The 24084-nt window shown below is 31.4% G+C and overlaps 1 protein-coding gene across 1 annotated transcript; it reads left to right on the plus strand.

Moving 5' to 3' along the window:
* The first annotated feature begins 186 nt into the window (after positions 1-186).
* Positions 187-23222, plus strand: tweek (transmembrane protein KIAA1109 homolog tweek). The gene is made up of 51 exons (XM_018460584.1): positions 187-209; positions 715-1025; positions 1099-1242; positions 1346-1668; positions 1775-4053; positions 4163-4449; positions 4529-4832; positions 4928-5245; positions 5540-5915; positions 5987-6487; positions 6652-6910; positions 6977-7309; positions 7394-7470; positions 7550-7883; positions 7962-8143; positions 8210-8438; positions 8508-8896; positions 8977-9138; positions 9246-9371; positions 10266-10401; positions 10831-11073; positions 11430-11686; positions 11828-11857; positions 11949-12252; positions 12334-12747; positions 12823-13320; positions 13400-13815; positions 13893-14331; positions 14411-14658; positions 14805-15499; positions 15586-15746; positions 15891-16090; positions 16372-16601; positions 16668-16886; positions 17046-17117; positions 17182-17337; positions 17443-17619; positions 17893-18094; positions 18177-18553; positions 18630-19030; positions 19135-19461; positions 19530-19841; positions 19924-20116; positions 20247-20476; positions 20547-20831; positions 20907-21095; positions 21187-21393; positions 21755-21778; positions 22367-22497; positions 22598-22803; positions 22874-23222. Exons 2-51 carry the CDS (start codon positions 773-775, stop codon positions 23091-23093), a joined length of 15075 nt encoding a protein of 5024 aa, XP_018316086.1. The 5' UTR covers positions 187-209; positions 715-772; the 3' UTR covers positions 23094-23222.
* The last annotated feature ends 862 nt before the right edge of the window (positions 23223-24084 follow it).

The following is a 24084-nucleotide window of genomic DNA, read 5'->3' on the forward strand; positions in this document are numbered from 1 at the left end:
CGTCAAATATGGAGTGGTTATGCGTGTCATTGTTCATTGATGACAGCTCTCTCTCCGACATTTCTCTCAAGATTATTACAATGATAATAGGATTATTATAATGACAAGCGTAAAAATATGAATGGCACATCAAAATGTCAATGTGCTTTATATCCGACTAGCTAATAAAGGTAAATCGTCGAAATAAAATGTCGTTTTGCGTTGAACAGGTAATTGCTTTTTCCGCAGAGATGAGATCATTGTGATGAATTATTTTTGGAAGAGAAATATTAAAATTTTTATCGTATACAGTGAATGCGCAAACAATTCAGCATATATCTGTTAGATTTAGACATTTTGTTTTTCGTGATATCAAAGATTTAATAAGATTTCTTTTGACATGTTAGTTCAGTTTTGTTAATTGCATGTTTTGAAAAATAATAGTCAAATAACTGTACAACAAAGCATTATACTCGACTGAATTGTGATAAAATCTTTTTACAATTATATTATAGAAACGCATGGGTTATGTTAAGATAAATTTGATGATATAAATTCAAAGTATAAAGATAGATTTATACTAAATAGTATAATAAATTTTCTATTTTTTCCACAATTGTAAATTATTAAATAATTGTATTTATTATGCAATATATTACATATATAAACATTGTATATTCATGTATTTTATATTTATTAATAATTATATTAAATAGATTTTTTTTATCATTTCAGTATATAATATACTATGAACAATAGTTTTTAATTCAGTAGTTGAAAAAATAGCATTATCATGGAGGAGAACGAACTATACAATGCTACAGTCTCATCTTTCTTTGGGATTGAATCGGCATTTTGGAATTATTCCGATCATGTCATTTTGGATGATCTTAAAATGGATAGCAACTTTATATGGTTGCTATGTTCGCTAGTATCTGCCATATCCTGGATTGTTTATATTGCTTATTATAATAGTAGAGTAGCTGGTTATATATTGACAAAGTTGTTAAATCGATTTGTTATTAGAGACGGATATGTTAAAGTTGGTAAGAACATATTAGTATAATTAACAGAGAATTGACATACTATTTCAGGATATTCATTATACTTTATTCACAGGATCTGTCATACTAAGTGCTTTAAGTGGGAAGATAATGTTTAGGGACATAGTTTATATCACGACAGATTATAGTTTTAGAATTCAGGATGGTTGGCTCATTTTTAGGTGGTGGAGAAGCTATGTCCCTAAAGATGTATCAGAAGGCAAATATTTTTCTTAATACTGAATATAATAATTATATAAATTTTCAAACCAAAATGTAAAGTAAACATATATATATATCTTACAAAATTTTATATATTATAGATCTCTCGCATTCTGACACACGGTTATCAGTTATGTTAAATGGCTTTGAGTTACATGTTTACAATCGCTGTCAACTTTATGCACAATTAGAAAAATCTTTTGGTCTTACACCACAAATGTTTGCTGATGAAGAATGTCATAATATAAACAGTGATGATCTTGACGGAGAATCTATAAATAATGCAGCTAATGAGACTCGTCATTCACAAATTAATGCAATGGATGTATCTCGTCATGTGGATAATATCAGAAAGAAGGAAGCTCATGTAATTGCACGTACTTGGAGAGACTTGATACCAGTTATTAAACTAGATATTTGCACAGTTAGTAATATCAAATTATTCTACTCTGCTTTAACTTTGCTATTTATACTTGTTCACAAACATACAACTTGTAAAACATTGCCGCAATATATTCCTTCTTTTCTAGGGAAGACTAGTATTTGGTAATAGATTAGTGCCAACTACATTATCAATAACAGTGGAAGAAGCACATTTTGTATATTCTACAAAACCAGCAGCATCCAGGCATGATCATTTTATGCACTTTACCAAGTGCAAAGCCGAGAATTTTAAAGTTATTTTGGCCCCTAGTCCGAAATATACTGGAATGGTTGATGATCCACCTAGATACATGGGAGAAGGTTTCGTTATTTTAAGTTCAAATAATATGGAAGTTTATTATTACATGGATGAACCTGGCGTCGTACCGGAACATCCTGAAATGATACAATTGGTGAATGGAGACATGGTTGAAGCAATGCCTCCCATATGGGGTATCGATATCAAGTGTGGAAAGGGCACAGATTTTAGTTATGGCCCTTGGGCCGATAGACAACGAGAACATTTATTTAAATTCTTTTTTCCCAATGATTATCAATCAATGAAGATTACAAAATTGCCTAAACCAGGAGATAAAAGACAGGTTCAATCATTTGACATTAGATTATCAACATTAAATGAAGCAACGATTGATATACTTTTTAGTAAAAATAGAGAAACAAATGCTGTTCATGTTAATGTAGGACCAGGATCATATTTAGAAATTACAATGCCATGGATAGTATTACAAGACGGTTATACTACAAAGATAACGGGTCAGCTTTTACATTTGGAAGCTACAACTAGTCTACAGTATCGAAGTCTTGTTGAAAGTGAGACCTTAGAATTTGGAGTAAAATGTCATTATCCCCTTAAATGGAATGATCATCAAGAATGGACGCTGAATTTAACTGGATGTAAAGCAACTGCTAATTTAGTTTATTCGCATAAAGACTTTTTTCAAGATATGATCAATGATTGGGCGAGTAAAGCAAGACCTGATATTTTACACTTTGTTCCATATACTTGGAAATTTAGTTTACTTTTAAAAGAATTTGAATTGATTACGCTTTGCAATGAATACAATTGGATCGATTGCTCGTCTCAGAACCAAGAGAATGCGCACATTGCTTTTTGCGGGGAGCTTTTTGATCTCTCATTTGATCTTCCATTTATAGACTTTCTACCTGTTACGATACCTTTGCGTTTCTGGATTCAAGGAGAAAGCGTTGATCTTTTATTCTACTTGCCAGAAGTTAATACCAATCGTATTATTTTATTGGCATTAGATAAGAATGCAAAGATCATGACGCGTGATGGATCTCATAAGCACTTACATGAATTGAGTAGAGGCAAGAAATGGAGAAACTTTTGTCAAAAGGAGTCAGGATGGGTTGATTGCTGGTCTGTACCGATCGTGGCATTGAGTATTAATTATACTTATCACTTATGTCCACCTTTAGGTCCTACTCCACAAGCTAATATAACAACTCCAGAAAAGGAAGAAATTCTGTTGTCTCCTATGCGAATTCCTAAATGTAGGAAATCACCGGGCTTGCAATGGGCAAGAAGTGGTGCACAAAAATTTGATCCGCAATCCATAGCGCCTGATAAAGTTAGTGTAGAACTTGAAATCGGACCATCCATATTGATTTTATATGGGTCTTTGTTAAAGAATTTTATGCACTTAAAGGAAAATTTATTTGGAGATTATCAAATGTTTACTGATATGCAACAAAGTAGAAACACTTCAACATCTGTAAATGCAGAAAGAAATAAAGATAAAGATATACAAAACAGTAGTATCGAGGTATCTATGGAAGATGAAGAAATAAAATCTAAACCATTTGATCCGAGAGATTATAGACCATTAGAAGTGACTGTTGGTGTTACTATGCATGACATTCAAGCTCATTTAATAAAAAATTGTAATGAAAATGATCCACCATGCCCGGTTATACTTTTAGAACGTTTTGGATTTGAAATGAGAAAGGGTTATAAGGAAACACAACTTCAGTTATTGCTTTCTCCTGCCATTGCTTTAGTCACAGATAATGTAACAAGATCAAATAAAGAACATCATCTAAATCAGGGGCATTTAATGTTGAGTGCATTGCAAATTAGAGGTCACGCTATGTTCAGCAATGAAGGAAGAAGTTTAGATCAAGAAACATTGGAGTATGCTTGGTTGATCGAAGTGCAATTAGGTAAATTAAGCGGAAAGATCACTTCTCCTCAATTACATCATTTTGTTACATCATTAGAGACTTTCTTGTTAATGGCAAAAAATACAGAGAACAGTTTACGCCCACCCAATTTACCTTTTCATTGCCATCATGGTCTCGCACCACTGCAATGTCCAGAGAGCGATGTTGATAAACATTATAGGTATATCTTCTGTCTTTTACAATAAAAAATAATAGGATAAGAGTGATTGATGAGCTTTGTTACTATTACTATTATTATTATTATTATTATCATCAAATGAATGTTTTAGGTGCCCAAGTTCCGAAGATATAAAATATAGAATGACGAGACTGTCCATAGATGCTATTGATTTATACCTACAAGAAGTAGGTACTGCCATACAATTTTGGATATCTCCAATTCGTGTTGCTAGTTGTAATCTTCATGGACATCAAGTAAAATCGGGTGTTACCGCTGTTTTACCTACAATATCTATTCGCCAGTTTGTATCCGCGGCAGATTATTTTGCGAATACAAGTAATACTAATACAACTGGTAGTGGTAGATCTCATAATAACGCAAGCAGTCGAATGTCAGGTATTTTTTTACTGTTTTTACTATTCTTTCAATGTATTGTAAATATTTAATTTTTAATATTTTTTTACATATGTAATAGGTGATGGATCAGATATATGGCTTGAAGTAGGATCAATATCTTTGGGTCCAGTTGTTTTAGAAGCCGCGATTTCTCTTCCAACTCCAGAACACAATTTGCATTTAGTACAAAATAAATATTTAAAAATGCACGATGAGGCAATAAAACGTTTGTGGTTTCTATGGCCACAGGAAAGTGGAGTAAAGGCAACGAAATGTGGTTGTATCGGAGGTTGTGTATTTTTTGGCAATAACCGGAACGGACCAAAATTTTTTAAACCAAGCTATCATGATCTTCAAGATGGTATTAACATAGCTGCGTATAGGTAGATATTTATCTTTACATTATTGAAAACCTGTTTGATTCTGTTTTATCGTAATAATGTTTTCTTGTTATGATATAAAGTACTTTTATTCATAGAATTCATGAACCTGGTAAAGAAAAAGGATTTGGACAATCTATTTTGCATGATGGGCAATTGGTATTCCACACACCACCATATAGCTTGCAAGATATATCTTTGCAAGATGTATGCTATCCTATGACAGGATTGAAAGTAACGCTCAGTCAGGATGGTCCACAAACTCTGAAGAAAAGTATTGAACGTCCAAGATCTGTGACCGATCATAATAAAGAAGAAAATAATAGTACAAAGTTAAACGTTGCGTCTGCAAGTCCATTGATATCTAGTGGAGATAGGAAATCGTTGGACAGAAGATTTTCTTATACATCGATACGGTAATCTTTGGCAGCGATTGTTTTAATTATTTAAATATTTTCAAATAAATCATTATTTTGTTTATTGATATTGCATGATTTAATTTAAAAATTACATTTCGTATTTCTTAATCTATATCCATATTGCTAAGGAAATTAAAGTAGTATTATTATTTATTAGTTTCTGCGTAAATGATTGAAATAAAAAATAGTGTACATAAAAGTTGTCTACAGATGTAAAAAGTTTTACGAAAATTATAAAATCTTTAGATATATTATCTAAGTTTAATTATACAATGTTTTTTTTTGTTGCAGTGGGCCGAATACGAAAGATGTACCATATTCTCGTTTGATTGACGCTAGTCCTGTAGCACAGTTACCCCAGAAATTAGATTCTGATTCTAAACTAAATGCAGAACGTAGTAAATCCATTTTAAGTGTACCAGAAATTGAAACTGCGCCCAAAAGTAGTGTATCTGATTCCAAATTAGCCGTAGATTATTTTACTGCAACAGAGAATGTAGAAACACTTGAATCGAGCAGCCCGCAATCTTTACCTACAGTCCCAACCGAATTTAATCTCTCTACGTCTATACGATCGACTACAAAAGACAGCGAAGGAATAAATGTATCGGATTCTCATCATTCGTTATATACGAGGACAAATTCAGAAGAACGATTAAAGCAGGAGGTATTAATAATATATCTTATTAAGTGAAAAATTTTAGCTATATTTATTACATAATTGTTTATACGTTATAGGTACAACGTACAGTATCTATGTCATCTGAAAATCACTCTGAAGCATTCTATTCGGCTGATGAAGATATGAGTCATGGATTAAGTGGAAGTCGAACGTCCAGTTTACGTCAATCCATCGTCGGTTCTGGTTGCGTTTTAAACCGCAATGATAGTATAAAGAAAAAATTTTCGTCGGACTTATCTATTGTTGAGAGCTCGGCTAATGTAAATATCTCGGTGGCAGATAAAGCGCATACGTTAGAGAGAGCAAAGACACAAATATTAAATACAAAGAAAAGTCCCAGGATCAATAGGAACACTAGTTTTCAAAATGAAGTTGATCAAACTGAAAACTGCGGTTTGCAAGATTCGTCGGATAGCCATTCAATATCATCTACCAGTTTTATCTCTGCTGTATCCTCACAAGAAGATGTCACACTTGTAAATTTGCATATGCAAGTGAATAAACCAATCGTAGATTCGCCGTTATTAATGTCGAGTTACGTCAGCCACTTAACACAGGTAGTTTTAATATATATAGTGTATATTAATTTAATTATATATTAATATTTTTCTTAATATGTACATATGTATTAGCCTTTTATTACTGTCTAATTTAATATACAGTATTATATTACTATAATACAGTATGTACATTACTACACAAATAATAAAAAATATAATAGGTTCGCTGTTCAAATTGGAATCAATCATCATTACCTTCGGGTGGTGATGCATTTACTACTCCTGTATTTCAACGTGCGGAGGATGGTAGATTAGTTTACGTTGGCGGACGGTATATACCAAAACTTGAAACTGTCACGGAAGGTTTTACATCGTTGAAAATGGTAACACGTTCTGATGGCTCACCAGTTGCAAGTTCATCCAACAAAACGCCTACACATCCTTACTTATGGGACGATATATCTCTAAATCAAACAGAAGGTACATTATTATTAGTTGTATATTTGATTACAGTTTTAAGGATATCTAAGATCTTATATACAATAGGCGAAGATAATGCGATGCATAACGAGGAAGAACTATTAGCAATATTGCATGAAACCGGATTACGCACAACGGTTATTGTCAAATTCAAAGGAGATGTTGATGTTATGCTAAGTCCTATGGTTCTGGAATCACTTCAACGACTTATCGATAGTATTATACCAACTTTGGCCAGTTTACATCCATTGACAATCCTAAATCATCTTCACAACGAATGTATAAGCAAAGTAGAGGATGCAAATATTTTAAAACAGGATCAAAGTTTATCATATTGGAGTCAAGTCCAAACTAGTTCAAAACGTTCTACAGCAGAAAGGAATCTTAAAAATGGTCAAGGTGATGATAAATGTTAGTTTTTACGGTATATTTTTCTGTATGAATTAAATTAGTTTGTATTTATAATTTATTTTATTTTAACAGGTAAAATTGCGCTACAGACAAATGTTTACGAAGAAAGTATTACGACACAAATACAAGGCAGTATTATTTTACCAAAGGTAATAATAACTTTGCATAATAAAAAATAGTTTTCTCATTTACACATATTTTTAAATTATGTTTAAAATCTTTTTTTAGTTGAATCTAACATTGTTGCAAGCATCTGTCATTGAAGAAATTATCTCGTTCTCTGCGTTAGAAAATATTCGGGACTTGACATGTGTATCGTTATTTGCGATTTGTCTCGATGATGTTACTGCAAGGTTCTATCTAGGAAAACAAGCTCGAGAAGTTGTTCAAACTTTTCACAAACCGGCTGCATTACCAAATCAGAAGAAGGTAAACAAAATCAGTAAAGCATTTTTATCTGGACATCAAACTACTGCAGTAGTAGCTGACGTGGGAGGAGAAACAGTATACATAGAAACGTCGGAGAAGCAGCAAGAAGAAATTATAGTCACTTTAAATATCGGTATATAAGTAAACAAATAAATGTATATACACACACACATGTTCTATATACGTAATGTAAAATTTTGATTTTTGATAGGCAAAGCACATTCTCAATTAAGAAGACTGAGGAACGAATCTTCGATATTGAAGGATGCAGTGATAACTGCTATACCTGCACATTATTCGAAAGTATTATTTACCTGCACAAGAATGACGTCTCCATTAAAGTGTATTGATTATTATTTACATTACATGATGGACGAAAAAGAAAAGCTAAATGTATGTAATTTCTTTTTGATATTATTTTAATAATAATACATACATGACAATTTTTATACATTTTAGAAACAGACCGGACCACCTCAAGCTACTGAAGAATTTACAATGGGATGTGGAGAAGATAGATTAGGGTTTATTATGTTTGAATGTGGTTTTGAGGGAATTAAATTGAAAATAGTAAAAAGATCTCAATTTGAAAAAGGAGAAAACGGAGATGGTGACAAAAAAAATGAGGCCGAAGTATTTTGTACAGACAGTGTTAAAAGCCAAGACGAATTAGATAATAATACTGCTGGTAAAAGAAAACTGTGATTCAAGTGATATTGTATCAATATTCTATTTACTTAGTTTATCCTATTTTTAGCGTCCACAGCAACTGCTGCAGAAGCAGAAGTAAAGCCGACAAATGCATCTGCTGGTACTCAAATGAATATGAGCGCGACATGTACCAGTCTTACATCTAAAGTAGCAAATGGCAATACTGTATCATGCGTTATTGAATTAAAAACAGTATGGTTTAATTTCGCTGCACCTCCACGTACTCCAATAACGAGAAAAATTGATTATACGAGATTAGATTGGAATTTACTCAGTACGGCATCGCCAGCGATAAATGCGTGGATGAATCCTAGTAACAAATTTGCAATTCGTATTGTTTACATGGTCAGAACAATGTATCGAAGATCTACCGCAATTGTTGCCTGCCTTATGGCAGAGGCATTAGACGTACAAGGAATACATATGCCTTTGAAGGTATGTGATTTATTTTGATGCAATTATAATAAGAAAATGTTTTCTGTTGTGTTTATTAATACGAGTATTTTTTTTTACAGAGTCGTTACGGAAGATTAACACCTTTAGCGAAAACATTGCAGGAAGATCCTTCTTGTCAATTATGTAGTATATTGCAAAATTATGTTTTTTTATCTGAAATCATAAATATTGAGGCTAATTTAAAAGAATCTGATTTACCACTCCTTTCTACACTCCGACAAGTAATAATTGTTAAATTGAGATGTGATACATGCTTTTATCAAATATTACTTATATAAAATTTGTATTTTTGTTAATATTATAAACTTAATATTTCTTTATATTATAGGGTGTCATTGTATTAAGCAGGCAATGGAAGAACGTACTTTATACGCCATTATTATTGGAACACAATTACAAAACTAAACATATTAAACCATTAAACGTTACATTTGCCGTGTCAGATCCTGATGAGGTAAGATATCTTTGTATGTAGATTAGTAAATGTAAGTAGTTATATAATTTGAAATATTAATGTAAAGCAGAATTTTATATTTTCACAAAAAATATATACAAAAAAATATATAGATGTGAGTATCCAAAATTAAAATTTAGTAATCTTCATTATCTATGATAATGTTTATATAGAATTTTTATTTATTTTGTATCCTGACATAATATCTAAGATACCCAAAAGTTGTCAATAGAAAGAGCATAATTTGCTAGGAACTTCTTCTTTCAGCAAGTAAATAAGACAGAAGTGGAGGAAGAAATCAATGTGAAAAGGAGTAAGAATCCTTCAATAAAGAATATTTTTACAAAATTTGTGCATTATGCAAATTATGATAGTTTTATATATTTCTTAAAAATAAAATTTTTGACTAAACGCTTTAAAATTTTTCTTGCAAAATTGTTATTAAATAATAACTAAGAAATGTGTTACATAAATATGCTTTTAACAAACTGTAATATATGTTCAGCGTAGTAATTTGTTTTGTCTCTTGATATATATATTATACATTTATATCACAGGTGCAGGTGTAACAATGCTTGCAAAATACATGTGATTATTTAATAAATAGTTATATATAGAATAACTGGAAAACGTTCTTATAATTATTTCTATATATCGCAAATTCTTTAACCATATTATATTGTGCTGTTTTATAAAATCAGCTTTGAAACGCTTTCAAGACAATTTAGAATGTTATAATACTACAAAAAAGTAAAAAAGAAAGTTTGATACAATAACTACATGTTAATATCAACCAAATATAAATTTTATACGAAATTATTTTGTCTTAATCGAGAAAAACAAAGCTTGTTAGATATTAAAAAAGTTATTTTGAGTCTTGATTTACTGATGTAGGAGAATCTATTGACTGATGGGGAGGGTAGTGCAGGAGATGTTGATGATCAAGAAGTAACAGATGAATGTGCTATGCTCATCCATACGGACCATATGCATAAACATACACATATCAAAGGTGGACAAGATAAAACAGGTATTACACAGTAAACATAACATAAATTTTTACTGAGCATTTGAAAAAAAAACAATTTTTATGATAATTAAATTATTAAAGTAATGTGTGTAAGAATTAGAACGATTTTAATTATTTGTACATACCTGTATTATTTATTATGATATGCGTTATAAACTGTAATAAAAAAACAGTATATATTTTTTAAATGAGATATATATTAATCACAGAATATGTATTCGTCATTATGATTCTATCAGAAATCGTTTTGCTTTCAATGCTTTTACTAACCCTATGTATATAAATGCTTATATATGTTCGTCTAAGCGCCTCTTCTCTTATTGTTCTAAAAACTGTATTCTTTAGTAATCGATTAGCTTGTTAATCCTATTCCCGTAATTAACGAATAATGTAACCTTATATGCTTTGGCTTCGTGTGAAAATGACTAGGTATGTGTGGTGATGGTTTGACGGTTCCTGTAAGCTCTCCTCGCGGGAAAGATACGACTCCTATAGCAACACCGGTTCCAGGCCCGGATTCATTTTCCTCTCCCTCTCCACCTGTAGCTCTTCCAAAGAGAGGAAAAACGTTACAACCAACGCAAGTACCTGCTAGTACACGTGCAAGTATCGTTTTCCCCTTACTCACCAGTGGTGGGTTATTCAGTCAAACACGAGAACCAAATAACATAAGTAAGTGGACAGTGAATGAATTATTTAATTCATTTTCTTAATAGCTAGTAATTAGCAATTTTTTTCATTTTTGAGCCATGCAGTTGGAATAATAATAACAATTAAACTGTCCTGCATGATCTCATCTTTTGCATATAATTATCATCGTTCAATTTTGTATGTACTTTTATAATACTCCTTTTTCTTTTATTAATCTAGAATATTCATTGTCTCTTTGAACGCGTCTTAAGAACATTTATTAATACTGCATTTCATTTATTCTATTTATAGTTAATTTTAATTATTGTTATTATTAATAATTATGTCTATACGTAAAGAATTGTATTTATTGAAATTATGAATTATTTTTATGCCAGGTTACGGAACATTGAAAGAAGAAAAGACTCCACAGATTCATATTTCACATTCACATCAACTTGGTTCTAATCCTAGCATTTATTCTGGAGGTCTGGGTCATGGTAGTCAACATAGCACTGGAAGTTTAGACCAAGTTACATCTCCTACAAGTCATTCTACTAAACCTATAAATACAGGGGAAGATCTGTACAGCTGGATGGCAAAACAACAAGAATTTATAAAGGATAATGATAAAGGAAATTTAAAAGGAAATTGGGTAAGTCTAGTCACTGTCATCATATCATAAGATATGTATAGTCTTCCAATATTAAAATATCAGAAATGTATTCGTAGGAATGTAAAGATTTATTATATGCTAAAAACTTGCTTACCTTTATTTGCGTTCTTATTTACGTAGGTCTTTCGTACAGAGCAAAAATCTACAAAGGTACATTTAAAAAGGCGCAATTTTTGTCACTCTGTAACACAGATATGTCGTTCCAATGTAAGATGATAAAGTAAAAATATTCTCTTTTTAGGATTCAAAAATTAATACTATGACTACTGACGACACTGAAGATTCCGATATACAAAGTGGTGCTTTCTTGTATCCAATGAAAGACTCTCTAAGATTATTGGACGCACATCTGATTTTTGAACCGCTTTTGTCGTCCTTATCGGTTATGCCACAACAGATGTTATCAGTTATCGGATCAGGAAATGTAAATAATATGTCCTCCTTAGATTCATTAGGCTCAAATTTATCTCTTGTAGGCAGTATGGATACTATGCGCATTGATATAGTTGTGAGCGAATTTGGAAAAGTAACAGATAAGAAAAAAAGTAAGCTTGGAAATTATTAAAACTCTGCGTGAATGTACGATATATTATTTATAAATAATATAATTTTATTTTATCTTACAGATAACAAATGTCAGCCAAGAAAAGGGACTAACTCGAAATTTCATCTCGATATACCACCAGAGACACCAGCATTTTTATGCGAAAGGATTGGCGTAGACATTGATATTAAAAAGATGGCCGACATGACAGTAGATGATATGATACAAAAACAAAATGTCCTGTATATATCTAGAGGTCAATTGAAGAAACATACTAGCACAGTGGTTAACATTAGTTTAAATATTCGTTACATAAGTCAGCAAGTAAACATGCCTCTTCTTAGATTATTACATCAAATAAGTAATATGTATCAGAATGTTAAAGAAACACAGATGGAGTTAAAGGAGCAACAGCTCCTGAAGGAGCAACCTGAAGGAAAACGTAATACTAACATAATTGTTAATGATAATGTTGCAAAAAACGGCTCATCATCAAGTAATTATACAATATTTTAATTATAAATAATCTGTACAATTTTATTTTGCGACTAATAGAATGCTATTTTTTTAGCATCTGATCTACAAGAACAGTTCCTCACTGGCAGCAAAAAGATCGAAGCACCGTTGCTTCGTAGCAGTTTCGAACCGAATCAATCGAAAGCGTTACCAGGTGCAACTGTGCGCTCTCGGCCGCAAAGTTTTGCACAAAAATTACGAAGCACTGGCAAAAGTGTAAAGGGCTATATTAATTTAAGTGAAGGTGTTATTACGCCCAATTTTGGAGCAAGCCCTAGTGGATCTGGTTTGGATAAATTCACGGATACATGTAAAGATAGTGCACACTTAACGCCACGATGCTGGAAAACTATATACTACCTTTTGGATTTGTATGCAACTCGTCCGGAAACTAAAACTATTACCCATCGATTTTCGATATCTGCAGATGCAGCGGAACATTATAAAAGTGGAAGAAAGTATGAAATCTTGAATGAAACTAAAGATGTTGATATTGAAAAAGGATTGAATGCTGAAAATAGTTCAACGCCGATTCCTCCATCGAGAGAGTTAAGTAAGTATAGAATATATTTCAGTATTTCTTTTCAATTTTTATCTTGTCAGCTTTAATTTAAGTCGAATGCTATTTATAGATATCGTAACAGGCGAAAGAACAAGGCTAATTATTTTTGGCGTCGCACGAATCCATAGAACCAGATTATTAGCTACTTTAAGTGGTTTAAAACTTGAAGCAGAGATTACTAGTCTACATTCTAGTTTAACTTGTCGTAAGAAATCGCGGCCTGCAAGTTTAGAATGCAGTATGACTGGACAAATCGGAAGAACCATGATTGTTCTATTAGAAGGCGTTGCCCCTAGTCAACAAACAGTTGTAAAAGTTACCGTTGGAAAATCACAAGCTCTATATTCCAGCATTACGAGGCGTCAAAAGGACAAGAATAGCGGTTTATTGACTGTCGGTGCTGTAAATATCGATATACCGCAGCATCCTGTAGCATTGCATGGAATGATGACTAGAGGCAGTAAACAATTGTCGTCAACGTTACAGGTAAATATTAATTTTGCAACAATATCTTTAAATTCTTAAGGGAAATATGTATAAAAAGAAAATCTATCTATTTTAAGGAATTAAGAGTTACTAGAACATCATCGAGAATGTCGCGAGGACAACAGCAAGATGATGTAGATGCTGTTTCGGGCAGTCCGCATCATTACGCACCAGCTCCTTCGATAGGCGTAGAAAAACCACAGGCCGTATCTGGTCTTTTAGAACCTATTGTTATGCAATTCCACATAATACTTCAAAGTCTAAGTATAACTGCAGCATTGTTACCATCTCTCCAAGCTCAATACAAGATGGACCAGGTGAATAGTTCTGGCATAACAGGTAGCAAGGCTAAATTTACTATAGATTTGCCTCATCATAATCTGAGTTTTACGACGAAATTGCAAGTGACAGAAGCAAACTTACCGTCTGAAGCAAGTATCGAATTACCTAAAGTGCATGTTTTGGCTGAATACGTTCAGGACGGAAGCAGTAACTTGAATGATAGTAAACTAGCAGGTAAATATATATATAAATCTCTCGTATATTTTCATGTTTTAATAATTGCGTTTTAAATAAAATCATGATTATTTTGCAGATGGTGTTGTATTAAGACAAGGTAGTTACCTAAGTGCAACTGCAGATATCGGAGTATTTGAGCATTCTTTAACGACGGATCTTTTAAATCATTTGGTATTTGTACAAAAAGTATTTATGAAAGAGGTAAACGAGGTAGTGCAGAAAGTTTACGGAGGTGAAAAACCAGTACCTTTGTGGCTCGAAGACGACGAATCAACCAGCTCTACTTTGAAACGAATTTTATTTTCACTGATTATACGTATCAAGGTATCTTTTACAAAATTTTTCCTATATTTGCTCTGCTTTGTTGGAAATTTATAAATCAGCATCTGTGAACTCATTATTAATTTGTAGTAATTTTTTTATGAAAACATTTTCGTTCTCACAAAAGAAACTTTATTTTTTTTTTATAGAGGATTCAATTGACTGCAACAACGCCAACGAATTCGGCAGTGCGGTTAGAAACCGGCGCAGTAGAATTTCAATTATCTAACAGAGTGCAAAATGTTTCTGGTGCTACTCAACCTAATCCCTATATGAAATTATTTGGCAAAGCACAAGTTGATATTAATTTAAGTCTGGGACAATTACTAAAAAATGTATTATTTGAAGAAGCTGAGCCCGAATTTCAACAGTTTGCTTTCTTCAATACTAGAATAGGACTACGAAATGCATTTCAAGAGGAAATGGCTCAGGAAGAAGATAAGGAAGTAGTTTTAATTACTCTTAAACGTCCATTGATTTATATACAACCGATCGCTATCGATAAAGCTATACTCGTTTGGTTAAATTATAAAAACGCATATGAATACTGGAATGAAAAACGATCTAATTTGAATAAAGAAGTGTTAACTGCTACTCAACAAGTATTTGAAAAAGTTCCATTCGGGCAACTAACGAGTCAGCTCAGTGCACCTCATCTTGGGACATTATTTTTACAATTAACAGTCGATGATATGGGCATATGTGTGCCGCTTAATCCCTTACCACCAAATAATTGGAGATTAAACAGAGGCTATGATGGAGAATCGCGAGGTGCTGTTGTAGTAACACTTGAAAATACAAGCATATCCGCATGTAGTAGCGGTAGTTTAGTTAGTAAAGGAAGGTATGTATATACCTAAAATTTTTATATTCATAAACTCTAATATTTTTATATATTTTATATATTTTAAATTATATTTTTCTCATTAGGTTCGTAGGATTATGCTTGAGATTTGCAGAAGATTTTGAAACTTCTTTAGACGATTGGAAACCAGATATGACCGACAGTAATATAATGAATTTATGTGTTGTATCAGAAGGTACTTATGAAGTGTGTAGTAGGACTATCGCTCAAAAACAAGATAAATCTGGTACGATTTGTATATTTAATTTAAAAAATATTTTTTTTAAATCATAAATAGTCATATACTTTTCTTTTATATATATTTAAAAATCATAAATAATCATATATTTTTTTTTATATATAGGTTTTAAAAGTAATTAATTTTTTCTAGATAATGCTAAATGGATCTTAAACGTTCAATGGCAAATGGAGGGAGTTGATATTCATCTTGATGTCAATGTAGGACAACAGCTATCAGCTCTTGGACATACATTAACAATGCTAACTGGTTCTGAAGAGGAAGATGATATTCACGTTCCTCTAGATTATGACAGCGATGATGGAGATCAACCAGAAAACAGCACTAGCCAGGTTAAGAAAAAAGTATGGTTTAATTAATTTTATTTTTTGCCATTTATACGCGCGGCATTATGTTTAAGTAAGTAATGTAAGTAATATATATGATAAAAGACATGCCTTACATAACATGTATGAAACTTGTATATAAAAAATTTCGATTAGATTTTGATAGTAAATCGAATATATAATTAATACATTGTTCAAGACGATAACTTTGATCGTTTGTTAAATCTTATTATTTCGATGTTAAATTAGAGCGATATTTTTAATCAAAATTGTATGTACTCTTATAGGAAAGCATATTAATGAAAAAATCAAAAAATTGGACGGATAGTCTCCCAGCATTCATCTTCGATCCTACACTTGATGCAAAGAAGAGGTCACAATTAATAGAAAAAGAGATGAATGAACAAGCGAAAATTATAAACGATTTGCGTTCATTGGGCGCTTCGCATGGAACAATCGAACAGGAAATGAAACGACTACATGAATTGGAAGCAATGGTTTTCAAAGATTTTAGAAGGTATGTGATGAAATGACTTCTTTTTTTTAATTTGTACATTCGGACTTATGAAAATATATTCTCTAGGGATATGATTCAAAAGCTAAGAAGACAATCGGTGAAAGCTTCTGGTATTAAGGGTAAATTAGGTCTTGGTAGCAAACCGAATACATATCGTTCAAGATCATTTATTGTACCCTCGCCTACACCAGAACATCATTTAGAAAGTCCAGAAGACGTGAATACGGAAATTAATTCAGCAAATTCAGCTAGTTACGAAAGCAGTCCTAGGAGCGGCCCCAGTCGGTATGCATTTATGTATTTAATTTTAAATAATTATTTAATATTTTTATAATTTAATTTTTTAGAATAATTTCCAATTAAAAGTTTGTACGTATATATTAAATATGTAATATTTAATTAAATAACCCATTAATTTTTTTTTTTAAATAATTGGTTACATAGGTCAGCTTCTTTGCGAGTAAGAGGACTTGGCGGACCACGAGTTACTTTTAGTGATACACATACAATGTGCAGGTATAATTGAAACATCATATTAGCAATAAAAAGATATAAATTAATTGTTTGTAATCTTTGTTAGGCAATCATCTCTACCTAGCGCTAGTTCTGATTTGAGTTTACCAGAGGGAGAATTAGAATGGCCAGAGACTATTGAGATCGAAGGAGAACGAGTTGAATTGAGAAAAAAGAATAGAGATATCAGTTGTACATCGAGTTATGACAGTATGGAGGGAAAGTATGTGTTCCTTCAATAATTTAGATAATTATGAAATATATATTTGTAAAATATACAATTCTACATACGTAGAAGCATATACATTACACTATCTTCTCTTTGTAGTGCCCCATTACTAGATTCATTTGGAAAAGAGCAAGCTTCATCGACATCTTCTCCATTTATTACCCAGAAAACTCAAGAGCCTAATATAGATTTTGAACTTGATGTCAAAGTTTTAATTAATAGCGGAAAATGTGTATTACACACAAAAGATCCAGGAAAAGAAGATGAAATTAAACTGTAAATATCTATAATATATAATATATATTGTTTTAATAACTTTAATAATTTCTTAAGAGTATTGAAAGACGTATTATATATTCTAATTAATTTCTCTATATTAATCTAATTGTTCTAAAAAAAGAGATTACGTGTATAAATGTTTATAGAGATTACGTTTGTATAAATGTTTATTACATATTTAACTTTTTAATTTAATACTTTCTGAAATAATTTATATAATAATTTATATAATTAAATTTTTATATAACAAATGTCTTTTTTCTATTACAGCTTGAGTAGAATGAAGAAAGAAAGATCATGTTCTGGTGGTACATTCGAATTTCAACCTGGTAGTCCCAGTAGCAGTAGAAAACATTTAAATAGTAAAGAGAAACCGTCAACAACTAGTACATCTCGACTGAAATATCTACAGCATGCAAGTGTGCCTTTAGTAGATTTAACAGTTTTTCATATTCCTGGTTTGGATGTTAAGGTAAAATTAAAAAAAAAACATTTTATCTATCAATGATTATACGTTCTTTAAACAATGATATAAAGGAAAAGTTATTTTGCAGGTTCATTACGAATCCAAAACTCTTCCAGAAGAATCGTTATCTCCCCGCATATCTGCTGAGAACAGTCTATTAAATCCAATTACAGTGCTTAGAAAATCTAGTACTAAAAAAGCTAGTCTATTTGCTTGGATGACTCTTCAAAGCATTCCTGAGGAAACTATTATTAGTCCTCATATCCTTGAATTTTTAGAGCAGACTTTAGAACCCATTCCGAGCAAAAATAATTTCCAGAGTAACGTGCAAACAAATGCTGGCTTTCTGCTAGAAAATACGGAAAACACATCGTGGGCTGCCACTGCTGCAAACAGCAATTATGTTTATGCCAGTTTCCCTGTTGATGTCATAGTATATTTTCATATGCAGCCGTCTACATTCAGGTATGTTAGGTATTATATTTTACATAAATTTTAAAGAGTTCGATTTATTTATTAATAAATGTTAATGTTTTTATAGATTCTCATCTTTACCAGTTTCACGAGTAGAATGTATGCTACAATTACCATCGCTTGATATCGTATTTTCATCAAAACGTGCTGAGGAAGAGTTAATAGAGTTTCGAGAATTGAAGTCGCAGACAACGGGCAAGGAAATAGGTTCAGCTATCGGTGGATTATCTGTCACAGGTTGTTTAGCGGATTTTTCCGTTTATATTTTTCATCCGTATGGTGGCGGAAAGAAAACAGGTTTAAAGGAAGCACAATGGTCACCTTTATCAGATAGTGAGCGAAAAGATTCGTTAAGTATCAACGTCGAATTTGTCAAATTTCATTTGTCAAGAAGCAGAAAATTGAATTTTCAAAGCGAGCAGCTTAAGAAGCTTTCGGATACTAGTCGTGCTGTCATACGATTTTCAAGTATGTACATAATGCAAATAAAAATATCGCGAGCATAATTTATTAATTTATTTAGATATATTAAATTGTTTTAATAAATTTTTTAATGTAATATTAATTTTCAGCAATTATTGATATTGGATCTGCCTCATTTAAATATGACATGCGTCGACTAACAGAAATTCTAGCATTTCCAAAGGCTTGGTATCGACGTAGCATAGTGAGACGCTTATTTCTAGGAGATTTAAGTTCAGGTACCGCATATTCCGAAGGGGATGGAAGTCCTCCATTAAATCAGGAAGAAGCAGTCATAGGAAGCTCCTTATTGAAACATTACGATAGGCACGATCCATTATTAAAAAGTGCATCTGAAAGGAGTCCTATATTAAATAGAGAAAAATTGAAATTAACTTTGGAAAATGATATGCCAACCAGACCCACGCGATTAAAAGGTATCTGCTTTCGCACAATTAGCAAAAGAATAACTTAAAATTTACATTAAATGTTACTTTTATGTCAGATATTGGAAGAGGATGGAGCTTTACCTCAGATAAGCAAGTGTCGTCTGAAGTCAAATTAAGAGAATCCGCATGGGAAACTTTAGTGTTATTTGCAGTGAATTTTACGCGCCTTAATGTGCATATGAATATGGGTAATGTAATGGGTAATGTTAGCTGGATGACAAAGGATTTCAGATCGGATGGAAGACTATCTATTGGCAGTACGGGACATAAAAATTTGTATATAGGCATTGGCTTAGGAGGATCGAGTTTAGATGCGAAAGGTGGTATAGTTGGTGGGACAATTGAATTAAGTAGAATTGACACTTACAGTGAGTTTTTAAATAATTAAGTCTTTGTATATTGATAAGTTATTATAGAGAATTTAATCTATATTTTTACGCATTGTCATAGTACATATTCGAGAAGAACCTGGAATAGAACCTGATCATACAGTAGGATTGAAATTATTTGCATTAGAATTACGATTGGATTACATGGGAACAAGTGTGCTAATGTCTCGTGTGTCTTCATTGGATGTTACTCTTAGAGATGAATGGAAAATTAATCGTAGTAGCAGTGGTGATGCTTTCATGCCAACCCGAAGGTATGTTCTAATTTAATCTTAATGAAGTAAAATATTGCTTCAATGAAATAAACAAGGAAGCACAATTTTATTTTGTTGAAATTAAACATTAAAAAGTGATGTATACATATATAAACACATGTTCATACAGGCCCGCTATTATTTTTATGCACGGTGACTTGGGTTGGGATCAATTACAAGTCATGATCAGTAAATCAACAACAGCCGATTTGTTAAAAATGTTTTACAAATTGGATGAGTTTTTCAGTCAACAATTTAAGAGCAGCAAACGTGTATTTAGTTCCTTACAACCAAAGCATCAAAGAATGAATAACAGTAGTATTAAGAAAAGGCAACAAAAGAAGAAATCTACTGTTGACGGTAAAGTCAAACTGTTAATATTTATCAGTTGTTATAATGAAAATTATGATGCTGATTAAATTCATTGTAGGTGGTCCATGGAGTTTGAACCAAACTGCAATATCAGATGCTAGACATCATAGACATTGGCAAAGAGTATTAACTCAAGTAGCTGGTCTTCAATTAGGAAGCTTAAGGTTTTCTTTGCCGTCAACTGGTACCGTCCTTGGTGGTACAATGGAACTTCATGGCTGTAATATTAGCTTAGCATGTTTCCACGGAATTAATTTTAAAAGCAAAAGCTGGGCTTTGTTCTCGTTAAAAGAACCCTGCATAAGTTTCGCTACAGAAGCCCAAGAAATCCCAAGTGTTGAAAGTAATTAATATTAAATAATCATCATGTTATTTCTATATCAATAGTGTACCATAAATTTATTTTGTTTACACGCAGCACCTAACACATATGATGTTCACGTCGTACAGACGTTAACCATTAGTTTAGGACACCAACAGGAACAACATGCAAGACATCATTCCATGGCAACTGTATGTAGATTAAGTCGAAGCGTTTTATTTCCACCGCAATTTAAATCTCTGCAAGAATGGTTTCATTATGCATTTGCTAGTAGTGAGATTGATGGTATGTATAAAATATAAAAGTAATTTCATTATTTTTTCGCTTTTATAGAATTTTATATATTTATCTAACTCTTGTCTCTTTCATCGCATAGCGGTAGACAGATTTCCGTGTGTCGAGAGGGATAGAGTGGACAGTACATCTGACGGTAGTAATGTATCGCGTGGAAGGAGCACATCCTCAACGTCTGGCAAATTGCAAGAACATTCTCATACTCGAGAAGTGATATTTGCCTTGCCTTCATTGCAGCTTCATCTAAAAACTGAACATTTACAAACAGCTAGAACGCCAGACGTTATAGGTACGTAAATTGAAAATAATTGCTATTTCGCTGCCTAATTGTTTAAATATATATATATATATCTGTGTAATATTAATAATATCGCTTTTTTATATCAATAGTAATACTATATAAATATAATCGCTGTTTTTATACAATTAAACTTTCAATAAAATACGAAAATAAGCTAAATATAATGATGTGCAACAGACATGTTCTAATGGTATTAATACGTATAGAGGTTTTGTTACGAAATTATATTAATAAATGTATTGTCAGTACAAATTTCTTTATGTTAAATCACACTAAGCACAAAGCATAATATTATATGTTCTTCCACTGTGCTCATTATTCTGCAATTGGTTCTTTCGTATATTTTTAGGACTTCCTAAGCATATTTTATATAGTAAGTATATGAAGTTTATTATGTTTGGAATGATAAGAAACGGTAGAATATTTAGTATGCTTTATATGTTTAAATAAATGCTTAAGCGATATCTGTATATCGGTATACAGGTACTGTTATTACCTTATATCCGTATTTTGTTTTTAAATAAGTTTTTAAATTCTTAAAAAGTACACACACACACACACACACACACACACACACACACACACGAGTACACGTACACATAATATGACGAGAATAAATTAAAATTTATAATTTTTTTTAATAGTTTAAAGCTATAATATTACGCTTTAATTAATACTATGCTCAATAATATAATTAAGTATAATATTGTCAAGATGATGTAATAAAGAGTATATTGAGTTTATTTAAAAATTTTCATAATTTTATTTAATACAAATAATTAATAATACTTAAATAAGCATGAGAAATTAGTTTTACTATTTAGTAAACTTAGCTATAAAACTACGATATATTATTTAATGAGAATAACTTCAAGATAATGTAGTATATGTAAAAATGTTCAATCTTAAAAAGCATTGTTGAAATATTATGATTATTATGTTTTATTATTTCGATTTGTAGGCGAAAAACCATTAGTTGAATGCAGCTTTATAACAGAATTTGAAGATCATATATTTGTTACTGTTGATGCCGAAGCCTTTTTCTTCCTACATGATCTTATTACATCATATGTGAAAGAAAAAGAAAGAGTGGTAAGAACTTTATTGAAAGTAAATTCGAAACAATTTTAAATCTAAATCTTATCTAGTTAGAGAAAATATTCTTATTCTTATGAAATTTCCTACATTATAGCATACAATGCAGAGTATGGGTGCAAGAGCACACAGTCCCGATCCACAAGAAAGAAAAAATATAAACACAGGTACAGTTAACATATCTAGCGTATCTGTTACTGCCGAGGACGAAAAGAAACGCAAACAATTTGATCCAGCTGAAATGTTTATAAAAGACTGGCGATCATACAGGTGTAAAACGTGGCATTTAGAACCAACAGTAAGGTAAGTTATTTCAGAAATATAGCTTTTTCGAAGCCATCTAAGATAACGTAAAATTTCTTAATTTGTTAAGGCTACTGTCATGGGCTGGCAAAAGTATAGAACCTTATGGAATCGATTATATCCTTCAAAAATTAGGATTTTCCCACGCACGCACGACGATACCAAAATGGATACAACGAGGATTTATGGACCCTCTAGACAAATTACTCGCCATTCTTATGTTAAGAATGGTATTAGCCGTTCGTGAAGAATCATCAGATGAACAAAAAGAATATAAAAGAGAAAAATAATACTAAATTGACTTTTTTAAGTAATATACATATGATCTCGCAATAGATATTACAACGGTGCAATAACACATAAGAACAACATAATTCACGTCAGTGTCACGATGCGATAAAGTTTATGCATAAAGTAACAAAAGCCTATGTATAAATTTTTTTATGTTTATTTAAAGTAGTTAAGTTCTGAAGTAATTGATATTAGTAATATAATTGAAAAAAGAACCATAGTGGTTGATAATAATCGTTCTTAGTAAAGAACTATGTAACTTATATTCACAAAACTGATGTCCAGATGTATGTGCTACATGTTTTAATATATGTATATATATACATATATATATTATACGTATATATATATACACACAATATATACATATATTTGTAGGTGTAATTAATAAAACGTAACTACATATATCCACATAATTGTATATTACCAATGTATACGAATAATTTTACTAGATATTATTTATTTTAATTGAGAGAGAGAAAGAGAAAGGGGACATTATGTAATATATCTTAACTATGTTCTTATAGAGTACTTCAAAATTCTTCGATGTACAGTATTACAGAATTAATCATTCACGTTTAATTTACCTACTTATCTTTCTATCTTTTAAATTGCCAAATATCATAATTATATGTTTAATTTACAAAATACAGGATCTATTAAAACAACAATTTTTATATGCAAACGGATACGTGAAAAAGAATATATATGTATAGCTTTCATTTTGAACATATAGAACAATGTAACACAGAATTTATGTAATTGTGATATTTGATATTATTTTATCATGTCTTATTTATAATACGTACGAATTTAAACGAATTTATAACGTAAATTATATTTGATTTCATAATATAAATTGTATATATACTTTTTAAAGACTTACGACTGTAAAACATGCGCGATCTGTGATTCCTCTATATTTATTTTATATATTGTGTATACGCTATTTATATATTGACTTATTTGTTTATAAAATTTGTTTGAAAG

The sequence above is a fragment of the Mycetomoellerius zeteki genome, unplaced genomic scaffold, assembly GCF_001594055.1.
Source record: "Mycetomoellerius zeteki isolate Tzet28-1 unplaced genomic scaffold, Tzet1.0 scaffold95, whole genome shotgun sequence".
In the NCBI taxonomy this organism is placed as follows: domain Eukaryota; kingdom Metazoa; phylum Arthropoda; class Insecta; order Hymenoptera; family Formicidae; genus Mycetomoellerius; species Mycetomoellerius zeteki.

Bases quoted from the DNA above. Each gene is read 5' to 3' on its own strand.
- tweek (XM_018460584.1), top strand. From the start codon at position 773: ATGGAGGAGAACGAACTATACAATGCTACAGTCTCATCTTTCTTTGGG. The intron at 10,402-10,830 runs GTATTACACAGT...GAAAATGACTAG, and splicing joins AGGTGGACAAGATAAAACAG to GTATGTGTGGTGATGGTTTG. The intron at 11,858-11,948 runs GTACATTTAAAA...TTCTCTTTTTAG, and splicing joins CAGAGCAAAAATCTACAAAG to GATTCAAAAATTAATACTAT.